At 40.6% G+C, this 20,468-nt stretch overlaps 1 protein-coding gene across 2 annotated transcripts in view; it reads left to right on the top strand.

Moving 5' to 3' along the window:
• The window catches only part of LOC113034802 (gamma-aminobutyric acid receptor subunit pi), an 84,146-nt gene that overhangs the window by 16,489 nt on the left and 47,189 nt on the right, over positions 1-20,468 (top strand). For both annotated transcript variants that reach the window (XM_026189856.2, XM_026189855.2), the window contains one exon: positions 3,879-3,968. In XM_026189856.2, coding sequence (XP_026045641.1) covers positions 3,916-3,968 — 53 coding nt within the window. In that variant the 5' untranslated portion in view covers positions 3,879-3,915. The remainder of the gene's footprint in view (positions 1-3,878; positions 3,969-20,468) is intronic.

Here is a 20,468-nt window from a genome sequence, read left to right on the forward strand (position 1 = left end):
CAAGTAATTGCTTAAAGGAGCTTGCTTCTTCGACACCTTTAAGAGTTCTAAACAAATGTCTGTCCTCCTCCAGAAAAGCTTATGTACGCAAAAGTGTGTTGCAACTTCTTATCTGGTGCGTGTCTTTTATTTTGACAGCAAATGCGCACCTTATGTGCACCCCTGTTTATAAAGGTCATTTCTACTGTAGGCCCTTTACCTTACAAGGTCATCACCTGTTGTTGTTGTTTGGTTATTTAAAGAAATGAAATGTGAATGAATTGAATTAAAACGCCACCAGCAAGAGGACTCGTCCACAAACCTGGACAAATTCAGTCAAAATCAGACAAGAAAATGATTTCATTTACTGACCTATAATTTATAAATCCAAATTTCTTCCCTTTGGCTAAAGCTCTTTTGTATTTCTTTGTAGTCAGGGCTGGACTGGTAATCTGGCATTTTCAAGATGTAACGACGCACTTTGGGGCAATGAGCCGTCTTGAAGGGCTTCTGTACAAGCACTTACAGCGGCCCATTTTAATTACTGACACTGGATTACCCAAATCAGACCTCTTAACTCAACCGCCCGCACCTTTTGGAAAAAGTTTAGTGAGGAAGAAGTGGCTAAAAGGTGGAGCTGAAAAGCTGAGAGAAAACAATAAAAAACAAACTAATAATAGAATCCAAACAGGTTTCAAATAGGTATTCCTGGTTGGCTGAATAGCTTTCCAGGGTACAGTAAAGTACTCTAAGGTACAGGCTGAACTGCTGTCAGGTGAGTGGGTATAATTTTGTATTTCAGTCTTCTATTATGTTGAAATTACTCTCCCACTAAGTCCACAAACTCTAATGGGCAGTAACTTAGTTTGATTTGCAGTAATGTATATATTGTTTATTGCTGTGTAACAGTACACTGGTCCAAAACCGAGACACTCATATATCTACGTATTATTTTTCTTTTAGCATAAATAAAAACTGAAATGATTTGACTTTATTATTATTGAATGGTGTTTCATAACTACCACATATAGAAAAAAAATCATTACATTAAAATAATTGGTAAATTAAGATAATGTTTAACCTACTAATATATGGGAGAGAGAGAGAAATAGACCAGAACAGAATGTGATAATTTAGCCCTTAAGCCATGACACATGCATAACATATAACTATAAAATATGAAAACCAGCTCGAGGCAGATGGCTATCCCTCCCTGAGCCCTGTTTTACCAGAGATCTCTTACCTTGAAAAGAAGTTCTTCTTTCCTACCCTCCCTTCATAATGCTTGCTCATAGGGGATCATTAGGTTTTTTCTGTAATATTGTACTGCACTGGTGCTCTGTAAATAAATACAACCAAGACATCAAAAATATATCTGCAGACAGTAACAGACGAATCCAGCTACTCTACACCTGGTGACAAAACAAAAACAAGTGATTCTACTATTTAATCTTTTACTTTATGACCCTATTGTGTATATTTCTGTGTATTTATTGTTCATCTGCGATAGAACTTGGATAAATGGCAGTCTGTCAGAATCAGAAACCAAAAAACATTGAATGCTGAACGGGAATAGTAGGGGATAGGTGTAAAAAGCACCTTTACAGTTCTGGACTGGAAATAGGGGGAAAGTTAACAGAATTTTTCTGTCATTTTTTTGTTCTTTAATAGAAAAAATGTTTTAATCATAAATATACTTTGATTGGTATGCAATTATGTTTTTCAACAAATTGATGCATTCTCATGAACTTCGAGTTAATCCATTAAAAATACACAGGAGCAGCACCGGTTTGTCCCGTCATCTTGAATACAGATGGACTGCCATTCTGTGTGTGTGTGGCTAGAGATAGTCTGCATATGAAGTACACCTCATGTTACACATGAAAATGTGCATAAACATAATTACACACAATATTATTCTATTTTTTTCATATTTATATCCTGTTCATAGCCTGTACATAGCTTGTGCTCACAGCCTGTACATACTTATAGTTATAGCATATTCATAACATACTTCATACCGTGTACATATTACATACCGTAATCGACCCATTTCTGTAATATACTTACATATCTATATTATTGCTAATATATATTGTAATATATCTATATCACTAAAGCACTTCTGGATGGATGCAAACTGCATTTCGTTGCCCTGTACCTGTGACATGTGCAATGACAATAAAGTTGAATTCTATTCTATTCTATGCTATTACTCATTGTCAGCAAATTAGATATGTTTTCACACAGCTGACAATAAGCTGGTTAAACAACAACAGCTGGTTATAAGCTATTATTATGCCAGCTAATGGCTGAGAAGCAGCTTGAATATATTTTCACATCATATGAGACTTTATTCGATAAGAGTTCAACAATACTCGATCCACTTCCAAGAAGGTTTCACGAACAGCAGCTAACAGTTGCTAACAGCAACAAAAACAGCAGCTCTTACCAACAGAAAAGTTCACGGGTATCAGACAGAAGTGAGCTTCACTGACTCGTTGACTCGTATTGAACTTTCACAAAGTTTTACAGCTTCCTCCTGAATAAATAAATGTGAACAGATAAAAACGTTGGACAACGCGCTTTTAGTCATTTTAAAGCAAAAATCGAACTTGTTTTAATCATCACAATGACAATCAAATCTCAGTTTAATATTGCAAGATAGTTTAACTGCGTGCAAAGACAAGAAAGAAGATTTAAGTTCTAAAAATACATGTATGCCCACTTCAGAGCACATGCATTTTTACATCAACAGACCAGACTTATGTATGAGTCATAATGGAAAGAAGTGAGAGAGAATTTTAAACTTCACTGCATTTCTGTCAGCTTCAGTCGTGTCATCGAGAGCAGAGACAGGAAGTCGGCCATACTGTGTCTTCACCATTCTTTCTGCATTTATGACCAAAATGGCTGAATAAGTACACATGTCCTCAGTGTCACTATGTGCGCAGAGAATAGGAGAAACCTAGTCCTCAATAATGTATCTCTGGATTCCCAGTTTCATATATTCATGTAGTATTCCCTTACTGTGTATGCATTATACATGTTTCACTGTAAAGCCTGTTGGGATTGAGGCATTTCTTACCTGCTTTAGAACTGTGTACCCTCTGCTATGCAATCCCTTACCTAAAAATGTAATGTTACCATCAACAGGATTTACTGTAGTTCAAGCTTGGACCAAAGTAAAGACACTTTTAACACCATAGCCACAGAAGTTTGCTTTCAACTTTACATTAAATATTTCCTTAGACCAACTTGCCATCTATGGCACGTTGGGTCTCGGTTTTTTCTGGTCTCTGAAAGGTTTCTGTGCGCTTTTATCTTAAAAGAGAGAGAGAGGGAGTGCAGGAGGATATAAGAAATGAGAGGACATTGGAAATTGCTTTATTACTTTTCACCCAAGCTCAGTGCCAGACTTGGAGGTGAGGTGAAATCATTAACAGGAGGCCATTATGCTGCCAAGAGAATATCCCTAAGGCAGACCAGCACAGTTATTCACTACTGTGTGATTTAGAAATACATCAGGAAAGAGTGTCTTACATTTCAGTGTTTGAGGGAATCTATTAAAGATAACCAAGTGGCACAGAGAAACCACCGTTACCTGGGTGATAAAAATCATGTGAGTAAAGAGAAAATATGTATTTTTGGAACCTCAGACTTTAAACACTTGGAACAGGAAAAAGGGGCCACACATGTGCCCCTCTGTGCTGCCTGCCAGCTGGAAAGCAAAGCTCCAGAGGTCACTGATCCTGCACAAGTCCTGCCCTGCATCCTCGTTGAAATGCATAAAACTGTTTGGTCTTCAAAGCACAGCACAATCTATATTTCCTGACTGCTATCATTACTTGCATCCCATTAAACGGCATGTTATTCTCCATTGTGTGCCCCTTTTCCAGATAAACTCCACTTGGCATCTTCACTCCTCCAGCAGCCATGGCTCTCTCTGTATCTGGAGGAACCGTGTTCACTGTACTCCTCATTAGCAGGTAAGAAAGGACAACCACTGGGATCTAGAGCCGCAAAGTCATCAGCCATGTCAGATTCTAATTTCTAACAACACCAAAGCTTTGTAGTCAATGAGCTCAGGAGGAGATACTTAGTCGCATCATTTTTGTGTAAACCATCAATACTCAATAACAACTCTTCATGCATCAGGCAAAAAGCATTGAAACTCCATGCCTACACTGATGACACTGCTGAGCAGAATCGATGAGGCAGCATCCAGCACCACATGGATGCAATTGGTGTTAAAATCCCTGCAGAGGTCGTATTGTGAGAATGATGGGATGCTTTGGTGCACATTTGTATGCTGTTGGGAACCAAAGCCTCTGCTCTTCTTGCAGTTTATTCTCAAATTATAGAGTGCACTATGCACATTCTAGATAAGACAAACCCTCTGGCTCATACTGAAAACAGCTATAAGATATGCTCTGTATAGTGCAGCACTTCTTTTCACAAAAAGCTATGGGATTTTTGTGTTGTGGCAGGTTCCTGCCACCTAAGGGCCTCATTTATTAAGCACTTCTAAAATATACATTTATATTAAAAATATAAGTCTGCTCAAAAGTCATAAATGGTGCACACAAAAGAAAATAAATCAGCTTTATACTATAAGAACACGAAGGCACTTTTCACTTTAGAAATCCCAGTATACCTGGAAGTGAAGTCCAGCTTTCTACATAACCTATCTAACCATAAAGAGCCAATGACAAGCCTATGTCATAGACTGTATATAAAAGATTTTTTTTTTTTTTTGATTTTGATTTTATTGACTTGACTATGCTGAAATCACTGACTGGATTTGGATTGTTAGCATACTATGTTTATTTATTTGTGTATTTGTAAGAGTAGTCAAAGTGCTAAGTTATAAGCTAATGCTAGTGTAAGCTAATGCTAGCAAACAAACTTCTTTTTAATAAGGTACTATGAGCTCTGCACATGCACATACAGATACCTGCTAATTCATTTCAAGTAACACACTAGAACAATAGTAGAATTTCACTCACCAAAATGATCCAACATCATCAGAACGCAGGTTGAGAGGTCCAGTTCAATAACTCAACAGAAGTGAGGCCTAGCAGACAGCTGCTGGCTACATGTCAGTCTCCACCCTGTTTTTATGAAGAGGGAAATTACCAACTGATACTAAAATAACTCTTCCAGGTTGTAAATATGTCGGTTTAGTGGTGTGCAGATCGGATTCTTCTGCCTGTCATAGTGGTACAAAATACGGCTGTATAAATGGCTCGCTCACTCGTGGAGTCATGTGTGGAGCTATTTCAGCTCCACAAACAGCCAAGACATGGTTTGCAAGGCCACAAATCTTGTGAAAAACAAACAAAAGTCAATTATAACACAGAATTTGGTGATGACTTGAGGAGGAGAGGGACAGGTACTGCTAGGGTGAGATTAGCATACACTATGGTGATGCACACTACTTTTTAGTATGATTTTCCAAACACATTAAGTTTTTCTACAAAGTATCGGTATCGGATCAGTATTGCTGATTCAAAGCTGAAATGTACTTGGTATTGGATGAGAAAAGAAATCAGTGGTATCACACATCACTAGTTTCTTAGTTTAAGTTTGGCCTTTTAAGATGGCATTTCCACAGTGGCTTCATTTTAAGCCTTGGTGGGTGCCGGCTGATATGCGCAGAAATGAGCTTATCAATGGTTCTTATAATCATTACTTTTTCTGGCAGTATCTGCGCATTAATCATGCAGCGTTATGCACAGTTGGCATTGCAACATTTACACATTCACAGCAATGAGGCTGATTGATTCACAATTTGACCGAATGATCTCTATAGTTAATGGTAGCCTGCTGGAATCTGCAAGTAAAAGTCTTGAGAGACTCTCAGAATAAGAATAAGCCCGTTCGGTTTACATGAAAAGGAGGAACCTATATTCATCTATACACTTCGATATTGATACAGTCGATGTCAAAGAAAGAGTTTCTTGAATCTACTTCGCTCATCCTGCATTTCAACAGCTGGACTGTGGACCCCCTCTACTCTCCTCTCTGGGGGTTGTGAATGGGATGGTGAGACACCACTGGAAACTGGAAACTGTGCTACTGTTGGCTTAAGACAAAAAGAATAGGAAAGAGTGAAGACGTGTTAGGAGGCAGCGGGAGAAAAGGAAAAGCAGATGTGGAAATGAGAGTAGTGATTTTTAATGTAGTATAGTAGTAATATAACTGGTAAACGGAGAGAGGAGGCTGGTATTATGGCAAAAAGGAAAGTAGAAATAATGTGTGCAGGGGATGTGGAAAAGGAAGCAAGGCCAGGAGCACTCGAGGTGGATCGAAGCTGTTCTACCATGGTGTAGATAAAAAGAGAAATGGAGTAGGAGGGATCTTGCAGAAAGAGTATATAAACAGTGTTGTGGAGGTGGAGAGTGTCAGACAGGATCACGAGTTTGAAGCTGGAAATCGAAGGGGTGATGTTAAATGCTGGCAGTATGTATGCCCAACAGGTTGGATGTCAGTTAGAAGAGAAAGAGGAATTTTGGAGGAAATTAGGTGAAGTGTAGAGAGTGTCCCCAGGGGGGAAAGAGTGGCAATTGGAGGTGATTTCAATGGACATGTAGGTGAAAGGAACAGAGGTGACGATGACTGAGCGGCAGTATGGCTTCATGCCAGAGAAAGAGCGCTACAGATGTGATCTTTTTTTTGAAAATGTTGATGGAGAAGTACAGGGGAGGTCAGGAGGAGCTTCAATGTATATGATAGGGTGCCAAAAGAGGATATGTGATCATGTATATATGAGTCAGGAGTGGCTGAGAAGTATATGAGGTTGGCGTAGGACATGTATGATGACAGTGGTGAGGTGTGCAGTACCAGTGACAGATGGGTTTAAGGTGGGGCTGGGATTACATCAGGGATCAGCTTTGAGCATCTTCTTGTTTGCAGTGGTGATGGACAGGCTGGCAGATGAGGTCTGGCAGGAGTCTCTAAGGACTAAGGTGTAAGCAGATGATGTGATCTGTAATGCAAGTAGGGAGCAGGTGGGAGAAAGCCTGGAGAGGTGGAGGTATGCAGTGGAAAGAATAATGAAAATCAGAATGCATGCGAGGCAGGTGCAAAAGGAAACGTAGAAGCAGAAATATTGAAGGTTAATGAGTTTAAATAACTGGGGTTAACCATCCAGAGCAATGTTGTTGGACATGAGAGGTGAAGAAAAGTGTGCAGGGTGGAGCGGGTGGAAACAAGTGTCAGGGGTGATTTGTGACAGAAGGATAGTGGCAAGAGTGAAATGGATTTAGATGAAGGATGGTAGTAAGTCCTGCTATGATGGTTTGTAGATAGTGGCACTGACAAAAACACAGGAGGCAGAACTGAAGGTGGCAGAGGTGAAGGGAGGAAGAAAGTGACAAGATGTTTTACCAGGAGTGACTAAAATGGACAGGATTAGAAATGAGTATATCAGAGGGGCAGCTCAGGTTGAGCAGCTTGGAGACAAAGTTGGAACCCTGAGATGGTTTGGACATGTGCAGAGGAGGGATAGTGCATATATTGGACACAGGATGCTGAAGAGGAAGGCCTCAGAGATGATTCACTGATGTAAAGAGGATGCTAGGGGTAAGGTGAGATGGAGCAACCCTAAGTACAGTTGCAGTGGCTCAGTGTGGGGAAAAGAATCCCAACTCCAAAATTCCTAGCGTGAGCTCCAGTAGACTTTATAGTGTACAGGCTGTGATCAGCTGACCTGCTGCTCTTTGTGGATTTACAAAACTTAATGAACAACATGTCAACAATTTCACAAGCTGTCTTGGCTGGCTTCCATTTCCTACACTAGTAGTATACTGTATATTGTCTCATACTAGACCTACAGCTGGTATAAAAGTTGAATTCAGTGAATTAATCTATCCGTAAGTACTAAAGCCACTATGCACCAGTCCGACGCAGTGCTTTATTATATATTCGTCACAGTACAGCAATCTAATCTCTTTATTCCATCCAACTACTGTATATTTTCTTGCAACATTTAAATAACACAATTATTAAATAATTATTAAATAATATTAAATAACACACTGGAAATACAGCAGCTGGATCTTAGACTAACAACACACTGTGCGACAAACTGCACTCAAACAGTCTGTGTGTTTGTGTTTGCTGATAGAAACGCTACATTTGAAATTACCTGATGGTTAAAAAAACTTCCTTTATGCTCACACCTCTTCTGTAGTGCTAACAAAATGCTAAATGGCCTGTATTTGTATAGCGCTTTACTTAGTCCCTAAGGACCCCAAAGCGCTTTACATATTCAGTCATCCACACATTCACACACTGGTGATGGCAAGCTACATTGTAGCCACAGCCACCTTGGGGCACACTGACAGAGGCGAGGCTGCTGGACACTGGTGCCACCGGACCCTCTGACCACCACCAGTAGGCAACGGGTTAAGTGTCTTGCCCAAGGACACAACGACCAAGACTGTCGGCAACCTTACGATTACAAGATGAACTGCCGACTCTTGAGCCACGATCGCCAAGTACTGAAGCAACAACTTACAGACACCTGCACTCGTTCCTGCTTACTTTAACCGCTGAGTACTATAAATGATACAGATGAGTCAGAAGTAATAAGCCTGTATTAAAAATGTGAGGGGTAGAAAGTGCAGATATTTATGGAGTAATATATGGAGTAAAAGTAAAAAGTTGTCAGAAAAATAAATACTCAAGTAAAGTCCAGATACCTGAAAATTCTACTTTAGTACAGTAACAAAGTGTTTTTACTCACTTTCAGATCAGGTTTTAGTTATTTTTTACGTTAACATAGCTAAACAAAGACAGTGACCATGTAAAATTAATGTGGTATCATGGCCACTGTGAACATGTAAACATGTGAACCAAAGTACAGTCTCAACTTGGCTAACACTGAGTATACCAGAAGAAGGCAGCTGCTGTAGCCTGACCTCTAGTGCAGAGCTTTGATGTTGAAACACACTATAAAAAGAGTCAGCCATCACTGACACCCATCCGAAACAATGAGAACGAGCTTAGCAAGCAGCTTTGTCCTGCTTTGGCTTGTGTTTGTTTTTGCAGAGGTGTTTCAGTGGAACAATGTGCATCCCAAAATGAAACGATGGGCTGAAATTTCAGGCGTTTGATTTGTGTTTTGCAGCATTGTGTTAGCAAGGCATATATGTAGGCCAGTCGGCTCAGAGCACCAAAATGACGAACGATTCTTGTGTGTTAGTGTGGCTCTTGCTTTTAGAGGGAAAGTGCTGTGGGTCTGTTAGGTTGTTGCAGTTCCATCTCTTCTTTTTGATCATTTGGCAGACCTTTGCATTACTCGAGTGACAAATCCAACCTCTTTTTTTGTTTTTAACTGCATTCATCTTGTGCTTCAGAGGCAAAGTTGTGTGAGTAATTTAACGATGAATAAAATTAATTTTGTTAAGAAAAGTACAAAATAAATACATCAGATAATATAAATTTACTTGATTATTATTTATTATTAAAACAATCAAAGATGTTCGCATGTCAGCTTATCTGCTAGCAATGGGTGCTTATGGGTGGGATGGTATGCCGATCAACTGATTGTCTCGTTGTCGCAAAAACCTGATCCAACTTTCAGGATCTAAACAAGATCCAGTCCAAATTTTAGATTGATGTTTTCCTAGTATGGACAACATGGAAGCTCAGCGTCCCATCAGCAAATCCTTTTAGTGCTCAGCTCTCACGCTTTAATAGACAAAGCAAAACCTCTTAAGACCCACAACTGACGGCAAACCTTTATTACAGGTAACAAGCTGAAGCAGTTTGAGTCATGTAGGTCACACCGTCAGTTGGAATGATCTGTTTAGAGTCTGGAACATTTGGTGTTTTGCTTGTTGTTGAGGATGTGGTACACCACCAATGTAGCTGAGCCATAAGAGACATGCTTATTAATGCTTTACTGTCAGTCATGCCTCCTTTCATGTCCGTGTGGCACTTGGTGAAAATCCCGGCAGCACTGGAGCATCATTTTTCTCCTGAAGTAAAAAGAACAAAAGGAGGAATTGAAGAGGAGAGACTGAAGATCACAGCTGATCACAGCTGAGTAGAAATAAATACAGTCATCTGTAGCTTTGTTTGGCAAATTTACTGACTGTTAGTTAACTGTTGCAATGCTGCAGACAGCATATACATATGTAGAAGATGATCAGCATGCTACGTATAACATAGCCACCCCAGTTGAGAACAATTGTTTTCTTTTAAATTGCAGTTATTAGAGGGCTTAAGTTAAGTTAAGCACAAGAAACAAAACATTATCTTTTTAAGTTAAGCTTCTGAAGTGGTTTACCCAACAGAATGCCAAGCTCTTTAACTGAAACGAGTTTTTAAATGCAGAAATCTAGATTTTGTTGTTATCAACAAATTTTTAAATTACCTGTTTTAAAAAACACCCTAGGAAAAACTGTAAAGCTAATCATGATGTTTTGATTAAGATGTCAAATTACAGTGATAGTTTTAGTGGTTGAGGTTGATTCATTTTTGTCTTCTCAGGCAAACCTGAGAGCTTAAAATGGTATGAGCACAATGGTATAAAACAAGTGTTCATTTCGTTATATAATGAATGAAAAAACGATAATTCTTAGTTTTAAACAGATTTTAAGACAGATTTCTGACTTCTTGTTTTGTTTATAAGTAAAATACATAAAATTGTTAACCACTGTAAATAACAATGGGCGAAGCGTGACGTGCATAGAATAGTCAGGTCAGCTATGACTGAGCAGTTGCTATTCATGTGGAAGGGTTTAGTCTAATAAGGACTGCAATCCACGGTAAAGCCAGTCCTTTATTCGATGAAGCAGCTTTAGATTAAAGGTTATATTTTTGATTTTGTAACCAGACGTAAATGTATTCCTCTGCAAGTCATTCAGCAACCCACATGTGCAAACACGAGCTCCAGCATCAAAGCGGCCAGGCTTGATTTCTCATTTAATCTGTTTCAATAGAGGCTTAATAATTTAAAGTAGCACCATAATACTGCATATAGGCACCAATGGTTTCTGTGCAATGGTTACAGAAAGGATGGCTAGAATTTTACTGAAACCTATTACAAGCAGATTAAAGGCTTACACTATGCTTTTCTTGATTTAACTGGAGAGACATGACTTACTCCTGTATAGAAATCCATTCTATGTCAGCTTTATTGATTATGACTCGAGAGATTAGTGTATCCCTATGCTTGGATAATTACAGCACTGGACTGTCTCAAGGAAGACGCCACAAAAAGATACAGTGGTGAAGAAGTAATTGGCTTAAAGGAACATTGTATCATATATTTTGTTTTTCATTCACTGGAGAAACAAAGTATCATCCATTGAAAGGACTATATCATGTCTACTGTAAGAGGAGCTTTTGAGGTTGTGGATTAGAAGAAAAGAGAATTGCAAAGGTAGGACTTGAGATTATCTCAGATCCAGGGACTGGACCTCAACAAGTGGGAAGAGTGATCTGTAGCTGTGCTGCCTCTGACAAGTTGATGCTCGAGGCTGCTCACTGATGTCACTTCATTGATGTCAAGAGTTACCAAAATATAACACCACTGATGTTTCAGAGCTGATGCCACGGCCGATTAGAGCTTGACTGAAAGACAACAAACACATATGGGCAGACCTTAGCTTTTATACCAAGTGTCTTAAAACTACAAGCAGAATGCTTAAACCTGAGCTGTTTCCTTGTTTTGTAATCAAAGAATTGGTAAAAGCAATTAGTGCAAACATTTCTTGTCCACAAATAAAAGGTGGCAGGTTTTCAAATAATAGGCTCATTTGTTAAATGGTGAGATTGCATGGCTTTGAAATATGCTAACTGATGTGAATTCTTTGCTCTATTTCAACTCAGCTATGTAAATAAGGGTGTACTCACACTAGGTAATCTGCACCACGCCTGAGCACATTTGACCCCCAAGGGCCATTCGCTCTTACTAGTGCGATCTCAGCGTACCGTATGTGGGCACAGTTAGGAAAAGCTTGTCTACTTGGACAGGCCAGCCCAGGCGTGGTGGTTCAGTTGTACTCGAGCGTAGTACACAGTGTGTGACAGATAACCATGCCCAAGCAAGGAGCGCATGCACTTCCTCGACAGCTGCCTACAAGAAAATCACTGTGTTAAGTAATTAACAAATCTATAAAGCATGTGAGAGGACAGCATGTTGCCGTTTCCAAAAGTGGCCCTATTTAAGCAACAAAATTCATAAAATGAACCCCATCGTGCCCTCCAGAGAGCTTTTCAGAAGTAAGTGTGTGTGTGTGTGTGTGTGTGTGTGTGTGTGTGTGTGTGTGTGTGTGTGTGTGTGCGTGACAGTGAGAGAGAGGAGTTGAAACCCTGAGACAAACTGAAGCATATTCAGGACTGGATCGTTAAGCACAGCGTTAGTGCAGGTCAGCGGGGAAGTGGAGAGGAGGGACAGTCATGGCAACTATTATTTTTGTGTGTGTGCATGTATGTGTGTGTGTGTGTGTGTATGTGTGTGTGTGTTTGAGAGGGAGACAAAGAGGGGGAGAAACAGATTAACAAAGAAGGCGCTAACAGAGAATATACAGGGAATATTAAAAAAAACTCAGCTTCCTCTGAGTTAACTAATGAGGCTATTGAGTTCCACAAATATCACAAAATCCACTTTTCCTTTTCTTTTTTTAATAACAACAGCTGTTAGTAATTGTCTTGCCATGCAGAAGATGTTCTTTGAAATCCGTCATTTATCATTTTCTGCAGAAAAGCTGAACTTTAAACCAGTCTCTAAGTTTAACTATAGGTCCTCTATCTTAAACAAGATATTCTCTCTGTGCCATTTCCATTTTCAGAGTGCTTTGTCATAAGCTGTTTTCATATACTCACTACAACCCTTAACTCAGATATCAGCAGAGTGGCTGCATATGAGAATGTAACTATGTCAGGTGTTTCAGTCACACCTGACACTAAACTGACTTTAACCTACCTAGTACAAAGGGCTGATGTCCGTTTGGGCTCATGTGAGACCTGAGCAGGGAACTTTGTGGATGATTCACGTATCCTTCTTCATGCTATATACCTCTCGCCTAAACCAGAGTATTTCCAGGGATGAGAACAGGACAGTTTCCTGTGCTACGTGTGACAAAGGGCAGCTTTAAAAACAACACCTGATCTTTATTGTTCCAACATTATTCCAGAGCTAATATGCGAAACGGCAGACACCATCAGTACTGTTTTCTACTTCCTTTCTTACATTTTGCTAATTTTTAAAAAATATATATATTATTTTTTTTATCACTTCAGGCTCAAGAATACTGTTTAAACCCCTCAGCAGCACATATGTACTTGCCTGCACTGTAGCAGACATCGGGGAGTGATGTACAAAAATTAATGAAACCACCTCTACTATGACTAAGGATATGAAAAGCTGCTTTGTGCTTTTGGTTGTTTCTACCACTGGTGCTTTCTCCAAGAAACAAAAATGTTTTGATGAGCGATTTCAACTCTGCTCAGAATATTAATGCTACGCTGTGTATTTTATTTTAGTTAATATATCCTCCTGTTAAAGCACCAGATTCATTTAGACGACGCAGTATGATGAAGTTTAATAAAATTGCTGTGGTTCTCTCGTGCATATAGAAAATCCAAATTGCCAGAGAGGCTTTTAACTGTAAATCATTAAACTCCATTCATTTAGTTAGATCACTTATACCTGCCAGAAGCAAAAATCTCCTTGCACAAGTGACCCCTATACAATGTTTAGTGGACATAATCTGTGGCAACGCACAACCACAACAATTTAAAACATTAAAATGTCAAAATAGATATACAGTGGGGCAAAAAAGTATTTAGTCAGCCACCGATTGTGCAAGTTTCCCCACTTAAAATGATGACAGAGGTCAGTAATTTGCACCAGAGGTACACTTCAACTGTGAGAGACAGAATGTGAAAAAAAAAAAAAAAAAAAATCCATGAATCCACATGGTAGGATTTGTAAAGAATTTATTTCGTAAGTCAGGGTGGAAAATAAGTATATGGTCAATAACAAAAATACAACTCAATACTTTGTAACATAACCTTTGTTGGCAATAACAGAGGTCAAACGTTTACTATAGGTCTTTACCAGGTTTGCACACACAGTAGCTGGTATTTTGGCCCATTCCTCCATGCAGATCTTCTCGAGAGCAGTGATGTTTTAGCATAAAGAACACAAAAGCATGGATCCAAACTGCCCTGTATCAGTGTGTTACACCCCGGCCTAGGCAACCGGCGTGCAACGTATGAAAATAAAAATAAGAAAAAAAAAACACACGAGAAAAAAACTAAAGCTCTCCACCAAAATCCCAAAACGAAGGTATCTCAAACGAAAATATTAACAAACCCATTCACAGCTATTTACAACAGACTATTTATTTACAACAAAACACCAAACTATTTACAACACGGGGGAGATCGCGACCATGACCAACTGACACACAGGGCTTAAATACATAGAAGGAGCAATCAGGGAATGGACCACAGGAGGGAAACACAGCTGGGGCAAATTAGACCTGACGAGACAAGGAAACGTAAACTGAACACTCTAAGATAACAACAGACCTTCAAAGTAAAACAGGAAACACATGACAGTCACGCAAAAACAAAACACTGACAACACCGAAACGTAACACAGTGGCTCAGGCTTTTGATGGTTCATTTGTTTTGGCATATTTTGGGTTCCTTTGTACCAACTGAACATATTTGAAACACTGCAGATGCCTGAGTATTGTTGGTGACTATAACCATTCCCTTTCTAAGATGGGGGCGCGCACAGACGCAGCGGCTCACTGCTCCTCACGTTCGGTGTTTTGTTTTTTACTTTCTCTACGTGTATCTGTGTGGATGTGTGTGCTTTTTATCATTATACATCGAGTAGAGTCCACCTACAGTCGTCAGGACCTTTTGAGTTTGGGATTACGCTGTGCAAGGAGCATTACATCGGACTACCACCACTTTCACAGCATTCCGGAGGACATAATAAGAGCTCCAGGGTCTCCGTGGTTGGTTCTTCCCAGCGGCAAGACAAAGAGGAAACGTAAACAAAGGAGGCAAAAGCGTGGCTGCAGGGCGGGTCCACTAGCTCGGCTAAAGAAACAGCCATTTAAGCCACCGCTTCCGAGTATTTTCCTCTCCAACGTCAGGTCCATAACCAACAAAATCGACGAACTGAGATTACAAATTGCAGTCAATAAGTGTACGGGACAGCAGCATAATATTACTCACAGAGACTTGGCTGCAGCCATCAATTCCGGACTCGGCTATTGAGCTAGCAGGCCGCACGGTTCACCGTCACGACAGGAACGGCCACTCCGGTAAGATCAAAGGAGGGGGTTTATGCATCTACACCAATGACAGCTGGTGCAAAAACACAAAGACTGTAGACAGCCACTGTTCCCCGGATTTGGAATACTTGACTGTGAAGTGCAGACCCGTCTACATACCTCGCGAGTTTACTGTTGTCATGGTAACGGCCGTGTATGTACCACCCGATGCTAATGCTAACTCTGCCATGGAGGAGCTGCACAAGACAATAAGCAACCAGCAGAACTCCCATCCAAACGCAGTGCACATTATAGCTGGGGACTTCAACCATGCTGATTTAAGGTCAGTATTCCCCAGATTTGAACAGCATATTAAATGTGCAACGAGGGGGAAAAACACATTGGATAAAGCCTACAGCAACATCCAAAAAGGCTACAGAGCAACCCCTCTACCACATCTAGGTTTGTCAGACCACATGTCCATGCTGTTGATCCCTGCATACACTCCCATTAGGAGAAGAGCCCCCCCAGTCACAAAAACTGTGAAAACCTGGCCAGAAGGTGCATCACATCAGCTGCAGGACTGTTTTGAAAACACGGACTGGAGCGTGTTCGAACATCAGGACCTTGAAGAGCACACAACATCAGTGCTCTCATATATTAACTTCTGTGTCAACAGTGTCACTGTGGACAAACGTCTCCGGGTGTATTCCAACCAGAAACCCTGGATGACTAAAGAGGTCCAGGTCCTGCTGAAGCAACGTGACGCCGCTTTTAGATCCGGTGATGGTATGCAGTACAGTGCAGCCAGATCTCAGTTGAAAAGAGGCATCAGAGAGGCCAAGGCAGCGTACAAGAGAAGGATCGAAGACCACTTCACCACCAACAACTCACGACAGGTATGGCAGGGAGTTCAGCACTTAACCAACTACAAACCTGGCAATACCACGTTGACTGAGGGTAACGCGGAGCTTGCAGAGGAGCTGAACCACTTCTTCGCACGCTTTGAGGTGAAGGGACCAGAGGCAGCAGCAGCAAAAACATCGGACAGCAGCAGCCCAAGCCTCATAGTGCAGGAATATGAGGTGAGGCGCACACTGAGGGCAGTGAACCCCAGGAAGGCCACCGGACCAGATGGGGTAACCGCAAAGGTCCTAAAAGAGTGTGCAGACCAGCTGGCTGGGGTCTTCACTAAGATCTTCAACACTTCACTGTCCCAGTCCTGCATCCCGCCGTGCCTAAAGTCAGCCACAATTGTCCCACTGCCAAAGCGTACTAACATTAGCAGCCTCAACGACTACCGACCAGTTGCTCTAACACCTGTTATAATGAAGTGCTTTGAGAAACTGGTCCGACGTCACATCATGTCCTGCCTGCCACCCACACTCGACCCGCTCCAGTTTGCATACAGAGCTAACAGATCAACTGAAGATGCCATTGCTACAACGCTCCACACCACCATCTCTCACCTGGAAGTGCAGGGCCGTTACGCCAGGCTGCTCTTTGTTGACTTTAGCTCTGCTTTCAATACGATACTCCCGGACAGACTAATAGATAAACTGCTGGAAATTGGACTTCCTTCCACCACCTGCCGCTGGATCAGAGACTTCCTCTCAGACCGTGTACAGAGAGTTAGAGTGGGGCCTCATCTTTCCTCAGCCCTCAGCCTCAACACCGGCTCTCCACAAGGCTGTGTACTGAGTCCCCTACTGTACACTCTGTACACACATGACTGTGTTAGTTCCCACCCAGACAACACAGTCATCAAGTTTGCAGATGATACCACTGTGGTGGGGCTCATCTCAGGGGGAGATGAGACTGCATACAGAGCTGAAGTTCAGAGGCTGTCAGATTGGTGTGCAGACAACAACCTGGACCTCAATACCACCAAAACAAAAGAACTGGTAGTTGACTTCAGAAGGAGGAAGTCCGAGCTGCAGCCTGTCAGCATCAACGGGGAGTGCGTGGAAAGGGTCTCCAGTTTCAAGTTTCTGGGTGTGCACATAGACACAGACCTCCAATGGAGCTCTAACACCTCTGCGGTCTTAAAGAAGGCCCAACAGCGTCTCCACTTTCTGAGAATCCTCAGAAAAATGGACCTGAAGAAGGAGCTGCTGACCGTCTTCTACCGCTGCTCCATTGAAAGTGTGCTGACATATTTCATCGGTGTGTGGTTCTCCAGCTGCACCACAGCACACAGAAAGGCACTCCAGAGGGTCATCAACATGGCCCAAAAAATCATTGGACATCCTCTTCCCTCCCTGAAGGACCTGTACAGCACTCGCTGTCTCAAGAGGGCACGCAGCATCCTACGGGACTGCACACACCCAGGACACCGGGTGTTTAAGCTGCTGCCGTCTGGCAGGAGGTTCAGGCTGCTGAGGTCCCGAACAAATAGACTCAAGGACAGCTTTTACAACAGGGCAATAGCCCTGATCAATGTAAATAGCTGACCTGACTGGATACCTCCCTGGACTTTTTAGGGGGAGGTAACAATGTTTAAAACGATAACAATAATATTTATATTTATAACAAGGTGCAATAATAATTAATGTGCAATAATAACAGTGTGCAATACACATACACTTATTCTTCTTTTTTATACTAAGTTAATATACTGTGTTGTGTTGTTTGTTACGTTGTGATGTGTCATATCGTGTCGTGTTGTGTTATATGTAGTGCCGACGTAGGACAGTTTTTCCAATTTCATTGTACTACTGTACTATGTATGACTGTGCAATGACAATAAAGAGTTATCTTATCTTATCTTATCTTATCTTATCTTATCTTATCTTTTGGCCATCTTGTGATGACTGCTTCTAACGGGATAAAATATTGCATGTGTCTGTAGGGAAAATAACATATTATCTAAAGTTTCTAAAAGTTGAAAAGTTACTGCATTTTCCAAGAGTCTATCGCATAAAATGTAAAATTCAGCATCCCATATTTTAGTGCACGTTATATCAACCCACCAACTTATGGCTTAAAACCTTTAAGCTACCATTCCAGCAACCATTTTTTGTCTATTTCTTGTGAATTCAGATAAGTGATTCAATTTCTAAGCAGGGAATTTAAAGAAGTATCTTTGCCTAAGCGCCTCTAAAGGTCCTCTAGGGTCCATCTCACATTACAGACTACTACAAAGCTGGCGCTACAGATAACATGCTTATTACCATGACAATGTTCTGCAGTCAGATTTGCAGTCATTCGTTTTAATCATCACAGATCTCATTTTTGCCTTCCTTTGAGCACTTAAAATCTTAGCAGTTGGTAAAAGACGATTTAACAAAGAAGCCTTGAGAGGGATAGTACTCTAGCTGATAGCTTATCCCATCGCACAACAGCTTGAAACTGAAGATCACAGAGGTTTTCTTTGGATCTCCCTCACCAACAAAATTTCTCCTCCTTTTTAAAAGCCTTTTGAAAATTGAATGCTTTGGTGGGTGTCTCATACAAAATAGGTTTATAGGTCTTATTTTCTGATGATCCTAGGATAACATTGAGAAGTAGCAATGTAATTGAATCATTTGAGGGCTCAGAAGGTTCAAGACGAGGAGCTTCAAAAGATTTTTCTGGGTTTTTACAAGCTGGCAGAAGAACACATTACTCATAAAATATAACAAAATAATCAATTATTCACCAGCAACACTAAAAAAAATCAAATAAATATTGAGTAAATATTAATGTAATAAATACTTTAAAAACCACCCTTTAAACTAGTGTTGCATATTTTGTGAAAGCTAAAATGCAGACACAGAGTACACTCAGTATTTACCACAGTGTTGCTGCCTCCATGTGAATTAGGAAGGCAAGAGATCGCCTGATGGTCAGATATAGTTGATTAACTGATCATCAGCAAATGTGAACACCAGTGAGAAAAACTGAACAAGTATGGCTTGTTTGGAATGGCCTCTTCTCTCTAAAAAGAACATGGCAGCACCACTTAGGTTTGGCCAGTTGCATCTGCACAAACTCTAAGACATCTGGAACAATTTCCTTTGGACAGATGAGACTGCAGTGGAGATGTTTGGCCATAATGCATAGCACCACATCTAACCATATAGAGCATAGCATTACAAACACCTAATACCAATTGTCAAACACGGTGGTGGAAGGGTGATGATTTCGGCTTGTTTTGCAGCAACAGGGCCTGGTCACTTTGCTGAGTCGACGATCAACTCCTTTGTATCCCAAAGTATTTTAATGTGAGGCCATCTCTCCAACAGCTTGGGACAAAGCTGGGTGATGCAGCAGGACAGTGATCCTAAGCACAGCAGCAAATCTACAACAGAACCACTTAAAATGAAAAATGACCCATACGAAGTTCAAACTTCAGTGCACTTGAAATGTTGGGGGCCCTAGAAGAGCTGTGCATAACAAATGCCAGCCAATATCAGTGAATGAATGAGTGGGCCAAAATTCCTGTGAGAGACTGATAATCATACAGAAAATAATTACTCTGATCTACTTCAAAGTTATTGTTGATTAAAGTGGGTCTACATGATACCGGTTGGGATTCACGTGCTGCTTTTGCATTCTGCCTTAGATTTTGTTAAGTAAATAATGACACAGGGCAATATGTCTTTAACGACTGTGAGAAAACACCCAGGAACTGTCAGCTATAGATAGGGACTTTACTTTTTTGGTTTTATGCTCCTGAGAAAGCAGTCCAAAATGAACAATAAAAAAAAAAAAGAAAAAGATTTGAATGTGATGTTTAAAAATGAATTATAAAGTCAGTCTGCAGCTTCCACTGAATTTTTGCAGTATTAGTGGGGACTTTCTAGTTTTTCAGCATATTCTTATATCCTAATTTCACAAACAATTTTCATTAGCCGAAATATCTAAAACGAACTGTGTAATAACTGCCTAGCACTAATCACCGAACACACAAAGTTAGCATCGAACTACTGTACATAATAGAGCATTTAGCTGCTTAAGAGCCAGATATTTCCCTTGGGTGTTGGCAGAGGACGATATTAAAGCGAAAACAATCCTTTTGCCTTCAAAAAGTCTTTAGAAATGTGACCGCAAATGAATGCCACTCTTTGTTATTCACTGTAATTATTATTATTTAGCTTTGAAACAAATTGCAATTGGTTTATGCTCACAACAAAAATCAATTATAAATAAATCTTAAAATAATTTAGTGAGAGAAATACAGCGGCTATATTTTCTGAACTGCAGAAGGTGAGCTGCCCTTGATGGAAAAGAAACTGCTCCAGCGTGCGG

Source organism: Astatotilapia calliptera, chromosome 13, assembly GCF_964374335.1.
Source record: "Astatotilapia calliptera chromosome 13, fAstCal68.1, whole genome shotgun sequence".
NCBI lineage: Eukaryota > Metazoa > Chordata > Actinopteri > Cichliformes > Cichlidae > Astatotilapia > Astatotilapia calliptera.